The sequence below is a fragment of the Ostrea edulis genome, chromosome 10 (genome assembly GCF_947568905.1).
Source record: "Ostrea edulis chromosome 10, xbOstEdul1.1, whole genome shotgun sequence".
In the NCBI taxonomy this organism is placed as follows: Eukaryota; Metazoa; Mollusca; class Bivalvia; order Ostreida; family Ostreidae; genus Ostrea; species Ostrea edulis.
In genome coordinates, this window is record NC_079173.1 from 33,819,472 (window position 1) to 33,838,051 (window position 18,580).

General features: G+C 36.2%; 1 protein-coding gene across 2 annotated transcripts; it reads right to left on the minus strand.

The window, feature by feature from the left end:
• LOC125665860 (DNA ligase 1-like) lies at window positions 1–18,580 on the minus strand. 2 transcript variants are annotated; one of them, XM_048898769.2, is made up of 8 exons: window positions 18,300–18,580; window positions 11,155–11,376; window positions 10,258–10,377; window positions 5,238–5,393; window positions 4,537–4,632; window positions 2,070–2,211; window positions 572–925; window positions 1–349 (listed from the first exon to the last, which is right to left on the minus strand). In XM_048898769.2, the coding sequence occupies exons 1-8, from the start codon at window positions 18,324–18,326 to the stop codon at window positions 336–338; spliced, it is 1,131 nt and encodes a 376-aa protein (XP_048754726.2). In that variant the 5' UTR covers window positions 18,327–18,580; the 3' UTR covers window positions 1–335. The 2 variants fall into 2 exon arrangements, with proteins under 2 accessions (XP_048754726.2, XP_048754727.2); XM_048898770.2 differs by lacking the exon at window positions 4,537–4,632 and having other exon boundaries at window positions 18,300–18,463.

Consider the following 18,580-nt stretch of genomic DNA (forward strand, 5'->3'; position numbering starts at 1 on the left):
TTTGTTTAACAAGTTTTATTAACAATGTGTCATTAATATTTAAGATACATTCACATTTAGAATTCAAGGCTTATATTTTGCCATTTTAATGCCTGACCAATATGTGCAATTAATCAACATCACAAAAATTATCTTCATTGCGTGGAATGGAATATTTCACAGCTTGTGGAGCCAAGACCAGTCAGCATTTATAATTGTTTCATGGGATAAGAGCCTACTTTCAACCAATTTGCGTTACGAAAATCGAAAATGAAACTGTAACATCTGTCATCAATTATTGAACCATCTCCAAACCCAGTGTCCACGAGTGAATTAGCTTTGTTTCATATACCAGGCTAGACTTCATTAGCTGTAAGAGAAATTCTAATGTATATTGTATGTTATACATCACTTCACAAGCTTTTTTCAATCTTTTAAATTATTTATGTTCATAAGAATTGCAATATTGATTATTCAGCTGTAATCGGTTTACGTATAAAAGTGTGCTTTCACCTAGAGTATTACCTTCAGAAAACGTGATAATATGTCAGATTTATGAATATTTTTAGAATATTTTCAAGAAAGATCAAACCTGGTGCAACATCTTTGACCGCATCCAAATCGTTGCCAGGGTCGCGGTCCGGCCATGATTTAGCTTTCTTTCGATTCTTCTCGGATTTGGATCGCTTTCTTTCGATGGGTGGTAAGTTTTTCTTGTGTCTAGATTTGCTTCTTCTTTCAGGGGATTTCACTTCCGGTGTCTGACCATCTTGGCCATAGTTATCACGTGACGATAAGATCTCGTCTGCGAGATGTTTGGTGTGACCTCGCGGAGGTATACTGGCTTCACTGTATTTGTCGGGACTTGCTGGCAGTATATGTTTGTTCTTTATTTTAGCTCTTGATTTTCGGTGTATTGTGGTCCAATCATCTTGTGTTTGGTCAACTGAAAATTGAAATCAATGATAACAGATTGTAGATGACTGAAAATTTTATCAGATGAATGTCAATCATGTGTACATTGTATTTGAAATACTACATGTGAATAAAATTTGGAAAGAAAATAATACTAAAGCAATATATAATTATAACATATATAGAGAATTTAGTGAATAAATTAACAGCAATACCCTTTTATACTATCTAAAGCCATCTTTTATATTTAAAAAAAAATCAATTGCATATACATGTATAACACATGTATACATATAAAATAACAGGATGAAGACCCCCGAGAGACACCGAGGGTTCTTCCTATCTATAAACACTTCTATAGTACATGTACATGATTGAGATACATCGAGTTGTTGTTGTTGACCTTCCGTGTTGCTCAGTTACCTCGTTAATGGGATCGGACTATGGATAGACATTCGAACGGACACGGTTATCCTACAAAGCCTCACAAACTGATTCCTACAGAACCTCACAAACTGCCTAGGCTCTGTAGAAATCAGTTTGTGAGGCTCTGTAGAAATCAGTTTGTGAGGTTCTGTAGAAATCAGTTTGTGAGGCCTGTAGAAATCAATTTGTGAGGTTCTGTAGAAATCAGTTGTGAGGTTCTGTAGAAATCAGTTTGTGAGGTTCTGTTGAAATCAGTTTGTGAGGCTCTATAGAAATCAGTTTGTGAGGTTCTGTAGAAATCAGTTTGTGAGGCTCTGTAGAAATCAGTTTGTGAGGCTCTGTAGAAATCAGTTGTGAGGTTCTGTAGAAATCAGTTTGTGAGGTTCTGTTGAAATCAGTTTGTGAGGCTCTATAGAAATCAGTTTGTGAGGCTCTGTAGGAGTCATTTTTTTTTATCAGTTTGTGAGGCTCTAATCAATATGTGAGTTTCTGTACGTGTCAGTTTGTGAATCGTTTGTCGGTATCACAATGCAATAGAATACAACGGCATAGCTCCCCCTTGACTTCGCAATAATTTTGAATTCGTTATATGTGTATTTTACCGTAACGATTTTTTATGGGGAAGAGACAGAGAAACTTGATAATATCAGATAGTTTTTTGGTGAAGGGATTGAGGCACTAATGGATTCCTACCTAGATTGAGGCACTAATGGATACTTATCTGGATTGATGTACTAATGGATACCTACCTGGAGTACTCTCCTTGTCCGTGTCCTTTCTGAAGATATCCTGCTCCAGTCCGGAGTGCCCGAAGTCCCTCCAGAATTTATCCACATCCTCCTGAGTTTTTAGAACGCCTTTCCTCTTCAGATCATCCGAGAGTCGCACAACCTGTTATACGAACAAGTACTGCACATGTATTATGTATCATCATTATCATCATCATTATTATCACCATCATTATCATCATCATTATTATCATCATTATCTTCGTCATCATCGTCGTCTTCATCATCATCATTATAATTATATGCTGTGTACAATTTTTAATCATTTACATCGATGTTCCCAAGAAGGATTCCTAAAGTTTGAACAAGCCATCTCTAATACTCTAGAAAATGATTACATACTTACATACAGCCTAGTACCCGCAACATTATTCTAGACACGATAAGATAGTCTAACGATATAAACACAGTAGGATAGTCTAGAAGGATATAGACAAAATAGGATAGTCTAGAAGAATAAAGACAAAGTAAGATAGTCTAGCTGGATGTAGACAAAGTACGATAGTCTTGAGATATAGATAAAGTAGGGTAGTCTAGAAGGATAAAGACAAAATAGGATAGTCTAGAGATATAGACAAAGTAGGATAGTCTAGAGATATAGACAAAGTAGGATAGTGTAAAAGGATATAGACAAAGTTGGATAGTCTAGAAGGATAAAGACAAAGTAGGGCAGTCTAGAAGGATGTAGTCATTGTCACATAATAGGATGGTCTAAGGTTATAGGTAGAGTAGGATAGTCTAACAATATATGCACAATAAGATAGTCAAAAATATAAACATAGGAGAGTCCACAGAAATATACATGGTAAGTTTACATTATAGGATAATCTACATATATATGTGTGGTGGGATAATCTTAATATATACGTATAATAGAATAGTCTAAATATATACGTGTGGTAGGATAGTCTTAATATTTACGTGTGGTGGGATAGTCTAAATATATATGTATAATAGGATAGTCTAAATATATACGTGTGGTGGGATAGTCTTAATATTTACGTGTGGTGGGATAGTCTAAATAATACGTGTGGTGGGATAGTCTTAATATTTACGTGTTGTGAAATAGTCTAAATATATATGTATAATAGGATAGTCTAAATATATACGTGTGGTGGGATAGTCTTAAAATTTACGTATAATAGGATAGTCTAAATATATACGTGTGGTGGGATAGTCTTAATATATACGTGTGGTGGGATAGTCTTAATATATACGTATGATAGGATAGTCTAAATATATACGTGTGGTGGGATAGTCTTAATATTTACGTGTGGTGGGATAGTCTAAATATATACGTGTGGTGGGATAGTCTTAATATTTACGTGTGGTGGGATAGTCTAAATATATACGTGTGGTGGGATAGTCTTAATATTTACGTGTGGTGGGATAGTCTAAATATATACGTGTGGTGGGGTAGTCTTAATATTTACGTGTGGTGGGGTAGTCTTAATATATACGTGTGGTGGGATAGTCTTAATATATACGTGTGGTGGGATAGTCTAAATATATACGTGTGGTGGGGTAGTCTTAATATATACGTGTGGTGGAATAGTCTTAATATATACGTGTGGTGGGATAGTCTAAATATATACGTGTGGTGGGGTAGTCTTAATACTTACGTGTGGTGGGATAGTCTTAATATATACGTGTGGTGGGATAGTCTTAATATATACGTGTGGTGGGATAGTCTTAATATATACGTGTGGTGGGATAGTCTTAATATTTACGTGTGGTGGGATAGTCTAAAGAAAAATGTGATGGGGATTTTGTTTTTGATGAAAATTGTTTTAGCGAGGTTTATAGACCCACGATCTACAGCAAAAATAAACAGATTTACGATGTGTCAAACACCGTATCTCTCATCTTTCTTATATTGGACTCTATTTTTCAGTCTCACCTCCCTCATATCTTACCCTATATCTCACCTTTCTCATATCTTACCCTATATCTCACCTCTCTCATATCTTACCCTATATCTCACCTCTCTCATATCTTACCCTATATCTCACCTTTCTCATATCTTACCCTATATCTCACCTCTCTCATATCTTACCCTATATCTCACCTCTCTCATATCTTACCCTATATCTCACCTTTCTCATATCTTACCCTATATCTCACCTTTCTCATATCTTACGTATGTCTCACCTCTCTCATATCTTACGTATGTCTCACCTTTCTCATATCTTACCCTATATCTCACCTCTCTCATATCTTACCCTATATCTCACCTCTCTCATATCTTACCCTATATCTCACCTTTCTCATATCTTACCCTATATCTCACCTTTCTCATATCTTACCCTATATCTCACCTTTCTCATATCTTACCCTATATCTCACCTCTCTCATATCTTACGTATGTCTCACCTCTCTCATATCTTACCCTATATCTCACCTCTCTTATATCTTACGTATGTCTCACCTTTCTCATGTTGGACTTGGGAAGTTTTTTAACGTATGGTAAGTCATTGACAAACTCTTGCTTGGGGCGTTTCCGTATATTCGATTTTGATCGTTCCTTTAAAAAAAATAAAGAAAATTAAGAGTCTTAAAAGTATCAGTTTTTGTCTTTTTATGATATACATATGTATGTCAGGCACACACAACCAGGGAGGGGACAAAGAGTCTGCCCCCACCCCCTGATTTTGACAACATTTACTTTACGGTATTTTTACATGCAAAGTAAGATATATTGACTTATAGTATCGAGTGGTACTGTGAGATTGAACTGGACCCATGCAGTACAAGAGGAACGCCCTCTCCCATGATTTACAATACCGAAGTCAGGACAAAAGAACATGTTCCAGGTTTATTTCTTTAGTTTACTTCTATTTTATTTTCGCTTTTTAAGAATTTTGCACATTGTGAACTGAACTCCTCCTCCAGCTGAACCCCTCCCCACTTAGTAAAAACGATGCTACGTGCCTGTATTTGTCAAAACATGCCCGGCTATAATGGAAACTGATAAATAAAACACGAATGGCACGATCCTATACTCCGAAAAGAAACTGAGTGACTGACACGATAAAGAAAGACTTGCAATAAAACATAGATGTAGGACATTGGGAAAATCGGATTTAACATGACCTGCCCCTGGCGTTTTGTTGACCGTGAGATCCTCACCTCTTCCTCGCGGGCCTTCATCCGCCGGTTCAACTCTTCATCACTGATCTTTCTGTCCTCACGCTGTTTTTCAACCTTGTCCTGCAGCTTCTTGATGTATTTTTCGTACCTTTCCATCTGCTCCCGCGCCACAGCCTCGATCCGAATTGCTCGGTTCTGTAAAACAGTTTCAGAAATCTTGTTATTAAAGAATACAACGAACATAATTTTCAGTACACTTTATGAATAGAAATAATTATAGTACTTATGGTTTCCGTTTAATAAAGTGCAATATAGTACGTCCTATGTTCGATGAGCATACAGAGATAGATGGGGTCATTGTACCAAAACGAGATATATTCATTTGTGGAAAACAGGTCTGTGCTTTATTGATGGTTGTTTGTTTAATGTCCTTTCGAGAATTTTTCTCTCATATTGAGTCATCACCAGTCGTTGGTGAAGTACAACAAATTTAGACCTATGCTTAGCGCTTACATTATATATAATTTCGCATGTTTTATACTTTCTCAGTAATACCGTTAACTATATCTCTAAAATGTATCTCTATGAAAATACATGTATCTACATTCAAACTATCTGCAGCATACACTCTTCGATACTCAGATCTATATTTGTTGTACAAAGCCTGATTAACTTTCCATAATCTGTTTTCTAAAATCAAAACCAAAAACGTGAGGGGGGGAAACACTGCTATGGGGGAAGATCTACTATCTAGTAGACTTTCCCCCTAGGGGGAAAGGCTACTATATAGCCATTTTTCCGGGGGGGGGGTGTAAAGCTACTATGGGGGAAAGGCTGCTATACAACACCGGTATGCTTAGCGCTTGTAAACGTGTCAAAGCCAGGGCCGTAAATTAACCTTCAATTTGGAGGAGGCACACTGAACACGTTTCGTGCAAAATCCTTGATTCTAGGACCTTCTAAGATGTTACTTGACTAACTCATTCTAAAAGAAAGATTTGGAATGCTTTTTAAGGGAGGTATCATGTTCTTAGTTATTGGAAACAACATAAATTCTAATGAACTTTAAATTTTAATTTTTTTTGGCTCAAAAGTTGGAGGAGGCAGCTGCCTCCTCCGCCTCCATGTAATTTACGGCCCTGAAAGCCTGTCACGGCGCGGAACCTCCGTTAAGATGGTCATATCCGAAAGACCCGTGATACTTCGCCAAACCTCGGCATTTAGAAGTGAGAGTCACAGGTCTTTCGAGCATGACCTTGAAATCGGAGGTCACGTGTCTCGTGTCGCGGCAGGCATTAGCAAAATAAAGAACCCTCACTGCTACGGCTCTGGGCGCTAAGCATAGGTCTAAATTTGGAGTACTTCACTTACAGTTGATGACGTGTCAATGTGAGTGAATTTTTTTCGAGGGAACTTAAAACAAACAAAAGCGATATTCATGTAACTGTATTCATGTTAAACAATTTGACGGTTAATCCTACAGAAAGAATAGGGGCAGAGAATGAAAGTCCCCTTGCAGAGAGTGTTGGGTCATCCTAATCACAGTATTTAAAACAATGTCAAAATAACCCCTCCGCACAAATATCTGGGAACTTTCCTGGCGTCATTCATTACCAATACAGAGATAGAAGAGTTTCTCACCAGAAAATGGGAACCTCTTAAAATTGATGTTTCATTCACAACCAGGTAGTATAAAATATCCCAAACATACTGCACAGCATATATACATGTATAAATTATATATATGACACAATTACAATAATTGTCATTTCTGATAAATGAAATTAATTTTTGTTTTTCAGGAATGGGGAGTTGAAATAATTATTGAATATATGATATAAATATGTCCAAATAGTTGTGAATGACCAGTTTTGTTTGAATTATATTTTACGTGTATATATCAAAGAAATATATTATAAAAAGAAATTGAAACGAAATGACCAAATTTTAGATATAATCGCTATATTCAAACTGGAGAAAAAAGTACCGATCCCGATCAAAATTGATAGAAATTACTAAAATAATCATATTGTTGCTAATTGTATACACTGTTGATCATGAAATTAGTTTTCTTTATAAATTCGTTTAATTTGTAAACCATTTTACATCAAGGTAATGTAGTATTCTAATTACAATGTTCTCTATGGCTACTTTTTTGTTTTATAATTCCGATCGGGCTTGATTCAAATTAGAAAATTCATAATATAAATTTCTGAATATTTTTACCATTTCATTTCAATTTCTTTTAAAAATATATTTCTCTGATATATCGTTTTTCTAAATGACATGTTTTTTGAAGATTTTATCCGTAGATTTAAAAAATATTAGCAAAAAACGTTTTCAATTTTCATAAATATTTTTTTTATTTAAAAAATAGAATATAACTAACTGAGTCGTTTAGGCATGTTTTCTTAGATATTCATATTATGCATCAAATCATAGCGAAATTTGGACTCTAGAGTATCTTATTTGCAAACATAGTACCATTTTTATTATTCCGGGATAAATCACAAAAAATTTATATAAAATACTTTTGAGCTTGTATCACTTTTTTGATGGTGAAATCATGCTTCATAAGAGATGTTTTAACGAGGCATTAAATAAAAATTTGGTGTAATAAGCTGCCTTAAGAATGTTGTGTTATATCCCACGATTACCGTCATCGTATAAAACATGTCCTTTATGTGAGAAGTTTGGTGAAAAGGCCTACATAGAAAATGTGATAAAAAAATCCACTAGAACCTATAAATCAGGTGAACTTAATCCAAAATAGACGTATGCAAACTATATATATATATATATATATATATATACACACAAATGATTGGCATGTCAAAATAAATCTCAAGCTTATATAATTTGTGTTTATCCATAAAATATTCATAGACTTTGCAATATCAATTTTTCTTAAAATTTGCTGAAATTATTCCAGCGCATTTCCAACTTCATAACATACTACAAAGCATGATTATGAACAAATAGAACTTTAACAGGTTTAAAGTTTAAACGAATTTCAAAGGAAGATTTTTAGTTGGCCGTGTTTTCCAATATGCAATATCGTTATTCCGACAATTTATCTAAAAGATAATGCCATGGGTTTTCACAAATAATATCCAAGAGTAAATAGAGCTGCACTGTCATTTATCTGTAGGAGTTTGAATCTTTAAATTTGTTTCAATTCTCACGGCAAAATATTAAAAATGCTGTCACAATTTTTACAAAGTCATGGATCTATCTACATGTATATATTTGTATATTTAACCGAATGTCAACGATTAAATCATAATTGTTATATAGTGATCTCTCTTTGTTCTTAACAAATTATTTTCTTCTAAATTATATCTCTTTTTTTAATTAACCATGCCAGTTACATAGATTGAAAAAAGTGAACAGTATTCAGATAATATATATATATATATATATATATATATATATATATATATATATATATAATATATATAATATATATATATATATATATATATATATATATATATATATATATATATTCCTTGACAACGCCTTTAAACCACACGTGCTTATATATAATTCTACTGTTCTGTGAGTTTACAAACAGTCCCTCTCTATACACCACCACCAAAAGTCCATAATACACAGTCACCCCGCCCATACAGTCATCCTGCCCACATCCGGGTTACTTACCACATAGCCCTGTCTGTCCTGAGTCGGAGTAAAACCATCAGAGAGACGGTCGACGTTCCGGCGCTGCGGAACCATATACATGTGCATGACTAGTTACGTCAGGACAATCACGCTCAAGAGTCCTTTTCCATTAACATTGTCCTATATTTTAAATGTCTTTGTTCTAAATAAATGTTCAAATCATTTCTCCATATCAAAAACAATGGCGGTATTTCGGACGACAATCTAGCTTGACGGCGACAGTTTTACACCAATCTGCCAGCCTCCTCACTAAACCACACAATTTGAAGCTGACTGGAAAACACTGTTTGATATTCCAAATAATGAAAGACGAAATCAATGAAACCCTTTTCTGCAAATGTCCTCATAACAACAGGTCGTTTGTAATTTCTCTTTCATTATCACACATGATTTACAACCTATGTATAATTGAAAAAAGACCAACTGAATTTTGAGATAAGACAGGTCGGTAGAATTCATTTAAAGAGTATCCATTGTGTGGTAGGATTTTCGATAGACTCCAACACGCGATATAACGTCGTGTTATCACATATTTCCTATTTAAACAAACGACAACCACTCTCCCCGCCTCGGTGGTTCGTATATTATTTATTATGACGTATTTCGACGGGGGGTACAATTACAAGTGTTTGGTCTCTTGGGGGTAGGTCAACCGCAAAATATGCGAAAACATGACACCATGAGGTGCAGCATAGACCACATTGTTATCTTTTCATTTTTTTCTTTAAAGCCTTCATTGTTTTGGGGGTTTTTTCCCCCAGTTTATTTATGTATTTATTCATTTTATTTTTATTTATTTATTTTTGAAGATAAAAGAAGTATTTTCTAAAATTCAAAGATATCTAAAATTAACATTTGATCTATAATTAATGTAATAGTTCCATTTAATCATTGTTCTGGGATTTCGTAACATTTGATCTATAATTAATGGCATAGTTCCATTTAATCATTGTTCTGGGAATTCGTAACATTTGGACACTAGTTGAATAGGGCCCACATGTTTTATTCATTCCTTAAATAAAAAAAAAAGAATTGCTGATGTGCATGATGTACGAACAGGACTAAACACTAAATATTTTCTTCAATCTGCATCAATGTTTTTTTTACGTTCTGATATTGTGAATTTGATAGGAAGCATTGATTAATTGTACCGAGTGATTTTGGTATATACGTGTGGATGTATCGGATAAATTCATATAATATCGAGATGTCTTGGATAAAACTTAGTCCAAAATGTGAATACAATGACCTGTGTGGACGAGCCTGGGGCTGTAAGCAGGTTACACGTTTATTTATAGATAACCGCCCCACCTCTGTGTGGACGAGCCTGGGGCTGTAAGCAGGTTACACGTTTATGTATAGATAACCGCCCCACCTCTGTGGTTCTCCGGGACTCCGTGTTCAGGCTCTCCAGGGTGGCTCCTTTAGACCTAAGATTGCTGTCTGAGTATCGGATTCTGGTCCTCCTCTTCTTCTTTTTATCCTTCTTCTTTGGCTAAAAGAAAATGTCCCAATGAACATCAATATTCACAGTATAGTCAAGTGTAAAACACGGGGGAGGGGGGGGGGGGGGGAGTGGGGGAGGGGGGTGGGTTATTGTGACTCAAGATGAAAACACGGGGGGGGGGGGTTATTGTGAGTCAAGATTTTATTTTCTATCCAAAACGGGGTTGGATTGAGTTGCAGAACCCCCAATGGCAAATAATGCTGAAAGATTTCTATGAAAGAGGATGGGGAAGGTTAACCCAGCAACTTTCTAGAGATCCGCCACTGTGTTCATTACCATTAGTGTTTACATATATCCAATTTACACGTTAGACATTCCTCATTCGTAGTCTATTTCAGTTTAGATGCATGGTTAAGTGGTCTATCTAGACAGATACATAGATAGATAGATAGTCCAACAACAGTGTCGGATTCACAAAGCGGAAACAAAGTCAAATACGCATTAATTAAGATTAGGAAGGATACGAACAATTTAGATCTTCAAATTTCCAGGACGACCTGTCCCTTCCTTAGGTTTAAACATAAGTAAAATATGTACAAAAAACCTAGCACTAAATCCACAAACGTATATACACTGCAAATGACATATATGACATGAGAGAGAGAGAGAGAGAGAGAGAGAGAGAGAGAGAGAGAGAGAGAGAGAGAGAGAGATGATTTTCATTTTCATGGACTTTGTATGTCTCGTCTAGCGCAAATTAAGTTAATTGTTCTTTAAAAGTAAAAGCTGTAATCAGCCGCACGATTACTTCTGCTGTCTACTCACGGACTCCTCTTTAATTGGCTCCCTATAGAGACCGAGAATGCTGGGAAAACTGGACGAGGAGCGGATCTTGAAGCCGTACCGACTGAGGCGTGACATAGGAGTATCAGTGTTGGCCGTGTAATTGGAGTAAGTGTCCATCTGAGTGGACGTTGTGCTGAAGTTGTCGTCCGCATACTGCTCTTCTGAATCCGAATAAGGATTAGTCGTCGGTCCAGGAATCGCCTGCAATTAAAACAGGAAGTTAAACTTCAATATATCACAGGATATAAAACATTAATGGGAAGTGAAACATCAATGTAGCAGGATGCAAATGTTGTTGAACACAACAGGAAGTAAACACTAACTACAAGAGAAACAAGAAGTAAACACTAAATACAACAGAAAAAGGAAGTAAACACTAAATACAACAGAAACAGGAAGTAAACACTAAATACAACAGAAACAGAAAGTAAACATTAACTACAATAGAAACAGGAAGTAAACACTAACAACAGAAACAGAAAGTAAACACTAACTACCACAGAAACAGAAGGTAAACACTAAATACAACAGAAACAGGAAGTTAACACTAACTACCATGGAAACAAGAAGTAAACACTAACTACCACAGAAACAGGAAGTAAACACTAACTACAACAGAAACAGGAAGTAAACACTAACTACAACAGAAACAGGAAGTAAGCACTAAATACAACAGAAACAGGAAATAATCATCAAATACAACAGAATATGGAACCTTTCACAAAACAGGAATTAAAACATTAAGTACGGTAGGGTCCTAAACTAAATTACAGGATGTAAACATTATACACAATTTTCTGGCTTCATTCATGGGAGCCGCCATATTTTCATCACGTGCCCGTCCGCCATTATCGTCAGCTGACAGGGTTGGTAATGGTTAGTTGGTAATTTTATGTATAGAATATTTCACTCAAATGGAGACGTCACCATTGCCAGTGAAGGGCTGCAAAATGTTGGCCTATGCTAGGCGCTTACAGTCTTTGAGCAGGGAGGGATCTCTATCGTGCCACACCTGTTGTGATATGCATCGGGGTCTCGGTTCTTGCGGTCTCATCCGAAGGACCACCGGCCCATTTAGTTGACTCTTACGACAAGCGAGGGGTACTGAGGACCTATTCTAACCCGGATCCCTACAGACAGGGCAGGATACTTCTCTGTGCTAAGCATTGCCGCGTTCAAAATTTCTAATGTTTCTAAATAATGTTTTGTTACCATAATAAAGCTAATGAAGGAAATCAAGTAGATATGTGACGAGAAGCCTTAAGCCTTTGATTTCTTGTCATGTGGGTTTTTTGGGGGGAGGGGGGGGTGAATCATAAAACTCTGACTCGCACCACCTGCCAACCGAACTAATTTCTTCACAAAACAATGCAGATACATGTATATTAAAATCTAAAAACATGGATTTTCAGAGTATTCATAATTTCTGAGATAAAAAAAAAAAAAAAAAAAAAAAGGAAACGTATTCAAGGACAAAAGTAAATGTGTGTCCATGCATTGGGTCATTAATCTTATCAAAAATACTGACTATATCAACATTTGTTTATATTGAAATAGTTTTTGTTATTGAAATTTAAATATATGTTTTTAAGAAGTGAGTATTTCGTAAGTTTGTGAGTAGCTAGGGGTTAGGGTTAAGTTTTTATACAAGTAAAATAATTTAACGATCCTTGCACCATCTTTTAAAAATGTATTTTTGCAATTTTCACATGTTTCGTCGCCGAATTGCATCTAGTTAGAGTAGTACAGAATATAATATAAATAACAATACACATGTACGAAGGTATAGGTTATTCTATTTCCTGAGTTGATTTTTATGTCATAGATCAAATTTTCATCAATCTGTTTAGAACCAGAAGTTTGATCCGCTCTGATATTCTGGTGTCGCTAATATCTGTACATCGGAATATTGGAGAGGATCAAAGATCTTATTTTAATCAGATTGAATGTCAATCAAATCACAGATCATTTGGAAATAGTTTGTCTTGTCGGTATCGATTTTCAGTCCTTCATTTACCTATGTCGAAAACTTTAAGAAGCTTATTTTCGCAATAAAAAATCGGCGGTACATTTGTTGACAAATAGAAGTGGAAAAAATCACATTGCTTTTTATCATATATTGTATGATTTTGTGAGAGATAGCAATAGTGAAATCGATATAAGAGGTTTGGTATGAACAAGAGATATCGGTAATAAATAAAGCAGTCGGTCAAAAGTACGGAACAAAAGGAAACCTACATATTACAACGGGATTGATTTTACAATTTACAAACGATGTCAATTTTTTGAAATTCTTTGAGTTTCTAAAAACTCTAAATCTACTGCGGAAGTTGCGTTACTAAAGCCCCCCCCTCCAACACATACACACAACAATGTTACATGTAGTGATGTGATGGATAGTCGCCTTCATTGTATTCTTTGACTCCCCTTAGTCTGACGCATGAGAAAGCCTTCAGAATAAACAGGTGCCCCTGTCGTAGACAGTTTTCATGAATGACGATCAGTTTGAAAATGTATGAATAAATAAGAGGTCCACATGCCTCATCGGTCACCTGAGTATTAGTTAAAAGTATCACTAGTCCCACATGCCTCATCAATCACCTGAGTATTAGTTAAATGTATCATTGACCACAAGGGCTATGTAATCTATATCAATTTTCCTGTTCTGCATATATTTAAACTAAATTCTAATATTCAGAAGCAGTATTAAAGAAGATGTGTTCTTAATTAAAACACAAATGCCCCCTGAAAGCACCCATACATATGAAAGACTTTACATGATATATGTTAACACTATATGACTATTTGGAGCCACTCTAGATTCAAAATCCTGGGTTTGCGAAATCCATTTCTTTCTGCTCTTCCTTTTAAAATGTATTTAGATTTTATATAAATGAAGTATCAGCAAAATTAAAGAAAAAGTATTTCAAATGGTAAAGACATTAAATCACTTTGACCATTTTGGCCCCCTCCTCTAGGATCATGAAATTGGCAATTTTGGTAACCTTCTAGATATCCATTTCGTTTGAGGACAATCGTATGGATACAAGGACACATTGAAAGAATAGGGGGAGGAGGAGCATACAGCTGTACATTTGTTGTAAATAACTTAGCCGAGATTCGCATTGAAAAGTTAGGTATCAGGGGACAGTTTCGCACTATAGGCCCGGTCATTTGAAGTGATATTACATGTGTAAAAATGTATACAATAATTTTAGGATGCATGTCAAATGTAGCTGAGTGCTTAATAAAAATGTTGATATACAACATGTACGTGTCATCATGTTTCCTAGCACATAGATGGGTGCAAATACGAAACTAAGACACGTGGTTAGTTGCTGAAGAAATTCCGGTGAAAACATGCATGGTCCAGCAAAAGGTCTGTAGAGAGGGAAGGTGGATGGCCCCATATGAAAGGTAGGTTTTTGAGAAGGGCAGATAGGGTCCTTGATTGTGCACAGTGTCTAAATCCCCATGTTTGGTACTGTGATGGGGGGGGGGGGGGGGGGGGGGGGAGATTAACCCAAATGAGAGAAAATCAAAGCAAAAAAGGGGAACTTGCTCAGAGCATGTTTTGTGCACCAGCACCAGTGTTTATATATTATATGTAATTTAGGGTCATAATTTATTAACTACACCAATATGAAATACAGGTATTGACATAAAAGGGAAATATACGGAAGCCGGTAGGTGCCAGGGTATAGAATGAATATTTATTCAACTGGCGGCCGCCACTTAATTTATGTGGCGGCCGCCACTTATTATCTGTCGGTCGCCAGATAAATTAACTGGCGACCGCCACTTAATTTAAATCTTTTATATGGCTGTCGCCAATTATTCAGCTCCTCTCTCTTTATCTCTCTCTCTCATAAAATGAAAGGGGTGCAATTCCTCCCCAATGCTTAGTAATATGTATGTGATATATATACAATTTTAAGAGCATTGAATAAGTGTTTTTCGATTGTATTGTTAAATACGTAGAACCACGGGACTGACCCTCCATTTTATTTATTTATTTATTTTTTGACAACGCTCAATTTCTGTTATTTTCACATGCAAACTAAGTTATTTTCACATGTGAAATAAGATTAATTTGCGGATTGCCCCACTCCACCCCCCCCCACCCCCACCCCACTCTTTAGGTGGAAGTAATGAATGGTAAAAATGTAATAATGAATGAACTGATCAGTTGAAGGATGGACGCTCCGGAACCCCCTCCCTCCAATTTAGGAGTACGAAGTTTGGGCAAAAGAGACATTTTAGGTTCCTTTTCTGCTTGTCAACAATTGGAGAAGACCATTTTTCCTCCGACTGTCCCTATACACTTTGAAAAACGATGATGTGTGCTTTGCGTACTATTCTAAATCTTTCCAAAATAATCACTCAGCGATACGAATTACATTGTTTTTGCAATATGTCAGCTGCCATATATAAATTTTAAAGTGGCGGCCGCCATATAAAATAACTGGCGGCCGCCAGATAATAAGTGACGGCCGCCAGATAATAAGTGGCGGCCGCCAGTTAGATAAATATTAATTCTATACCCTGGCACCTATCGGTTTCCATACCTATCGGCTTCCGTAGAAATATGAATTTTCATTAGTCTGTCATAATCTGACTTTGATGTATGCCCCTATCCACATGTTTCAGAACCAAAGAAACTGTCCCCTGCCACCTTAGGACGATATGAAGTTGAAACTCTAATGATTTTTTTAACCGTGCAATCAAACTTCGCCGTTTTCAGATCATCGAGTCGCTATCGGATGTCTCTGTAACTTGTTGTTAGCTGAGTTAGTCTGAGTCGCTATCAGATGTCTCTGTAACCCTTTGTTAGCTGTTAGTCTGAGTCGCTATCAGATGTCTCTGTAACCCGTTGTTAGCTGAGTTAGTCTGAGTCGCTATCAGATGTCTCTGTAACCCGTTGTTAGCTGAGTTAGTCTGAGTCACTATCAGATGTCTCTGTAACCCGTTGTTAGCTGAGTTAGTCTGAGTCGCTATCAGATGTCTCTGTAACCCGTTGTTAGCTGAGTTAGATTTACATAACAACGTATCATTAAATTTAAAGCAGGTTAATCCGTACTTAGGGACGCAGTTTTAACCATTCTGTTTACAATGATCTGCTTGTACTTATGTACGGTGCAAGTTAAATAACAGTGTACAGCTAGATCATGCAGTGGACGATCCCCAACCGTCAACATAATCAAGAGTTGTTCAAAGAAATATTCTCTATATTCTTTCGTTAAATCTGTTTGTATTTTCCTATAGTATAGATTACCATTATTCTTGTTTCTCTGCTTAAAATAAGCATGAATGTTAATTTTATATGTAAAACAAAACCCTTTTTGCTTTACTGAAAGCCGCTGCCTATCAAAAGGGTCCAGCCGTCTGGTAAAGCCACTGGCTATCAAAAGGGCCCAGCCCTCTGGTAAAGCCACTGACTATCAAAAGGGCCCAGTCCTCTGGTAAAGCCACTGGCTATCAAAAGGACCCAGCCCTCTGGTAAAGCCACTGGCCATCAAAAGGGCCCAGTCCTCTGGTAAAGCCACTGGCTATCAAAAGGGCCCAGTCCTCTGGTAAAGCCACTGGCCATCAAAAGGGCCCAGTCCTCTGGTAAAGCCACTGGCTATCAAAAGGGCCCCGCCCTGATTGAGCTGAGTATGAACTTTAGTGATGTGATGTGGAGACTCAATACGGCAGCGCTGCATAAGTAAATCATGCGTACATGCTTATTTCACTAAAAGAATTCCACTATTGTATATTTCAAAGTTGACTTTGATTCAGCACGTTGAATACATTAACGTTGATCTACCGTTGAATAAGTTGTAGATAGACTTCGTTTGAAAAAGTTGAATATTACGATATCAAATATGATGGTAGTATTAATTGTTGTTTCAACAACAAATGTCGACGTTACATAGACATCAACTTGTTGATAGAAATTACTAAAATCTAAAGCAATCTGTATAGTTTGAAAGTCAGCAGTTCACACCCATGTCTGTGTGATAAGCTTTCTAAATAATTATAAAGTATATTCTAAATTAGAGTGTATATATCATAACTTTATTTACAGAAACAAGTGCATGTGGTCTGGGTAACGTTGACAGGAGCGGATCCGGAAAATTTTCGAAGGGAAAATGGGATGGGGTGGGGGAGGTTGCGATCCAAGTTTGTACATACCCCCCCCCCCCTTCCATCTAAAGAGGGATGCAGATAGGTTACCTTTGGTCAATATTTAATCATTAGTTAGACAATTGAACCAGCAGAATTTAAACAATGGCTAAACCACTGATGAATCTTAACCAAGGTTTGGAACAACCCAGAACTAGTGTTGTTAAAAATGTTCAAAGAAAGGGGTTACAACACCCATACCCCCTGGATCCGCCACTGCTTGATAATGTATGATAGAGATCTAGACAAAGCAAGGGTACGCAGACTTTCGGAGGACCTCTGTGATTTGAGTAGTACCCGAGAATGCCAGGCACCAGATAGGAACACGGGCACTTGTTTCTGTTAAGAAAGTTATGAAGTCTGCGAAATCTTCATAACTTTATTTACAAAAACAAGTGCGTGCAGATAAGAAGATGGAGAGTCCATTTGTTATAAGAGTGATCGTTTCTGTTAGTTTAATATGTACATATTGTGTACGATTATTTCAAAGATTTATAGATGACAACAAAAACTTTTAGGTTTACTTTTGAATGGAATATAAATTTTGTAAAATGGTAATACCGATTATTTTTTAAAAATAGAATTTGTAGATATTTCAACATTTACATTATGTTGAATTTTCAACTTGGTTTCAACGTGGAATAGAGTTCTGAATTCAGAGTGAAATAATGGGGATCTTCATGTTGTAAACTCGTTAACTGGGTTCAACACTGAAATGATTATGCGTCTTTGAACGCAAATTCAACAAGACAAAGCTTGCAAACGTTGAGATATACAAAATTTAATGATCTTTTGGTTTTTTTTCTTCTTTTTGTTAAACTCTCATCCCTTCCCCCACCCTACATATTGTAATATCATATATATATATATATATATATATATATATATATATATATAAAGAAGATAAAATGATAAACGGAAAACGAACGATGTGAAGAACCGTATAGAAGACTTACCGTACGCGCTACGGCAGTAGCCGACATCTTTGACGCAACACTTAATCAATATCCCAATCAAACTTTATACGGCTTCTTATCATCTTTATATCTGCCAAAGAATATTTTCAGCAGCATCGATACACATATATCAATATTTCTACCAACACACGCGCTGGAGATTATACCCAAAAGAGGGTTTGAATAGGAACTCTTTGTATAAAGATTACCCTTATGAACGAGGGAAATCGGTTTAAAGTGCCGAAACAACGGTGTAGTTTGTTTCGTTTGTGTTTTGTTCT

Excerpts from the sequence above, each read along its gene's own strand:
- LOC125665860 (XM_048898769.2), bottom strand. The coding sequence starts at position 18,326 with ATGTCGGCTACTGCCGTAGCGCGTACG. Across the intron at positions 4,633-5,237 it reads TGAAGGCCCGCGAGGAAGAG|GAACGATCAAAATCGAATAT; the intron begins GTGAGGATCTCA and ends TTTTTTTTAAAG. Across the intron at positions 926-2,069 it reads GGACAAGGAGAGTACTCCAG|TTGACCAAACACAAGATGAT; the intron begins GTAGGTATCCAT and ends TTCAATTTTCAG.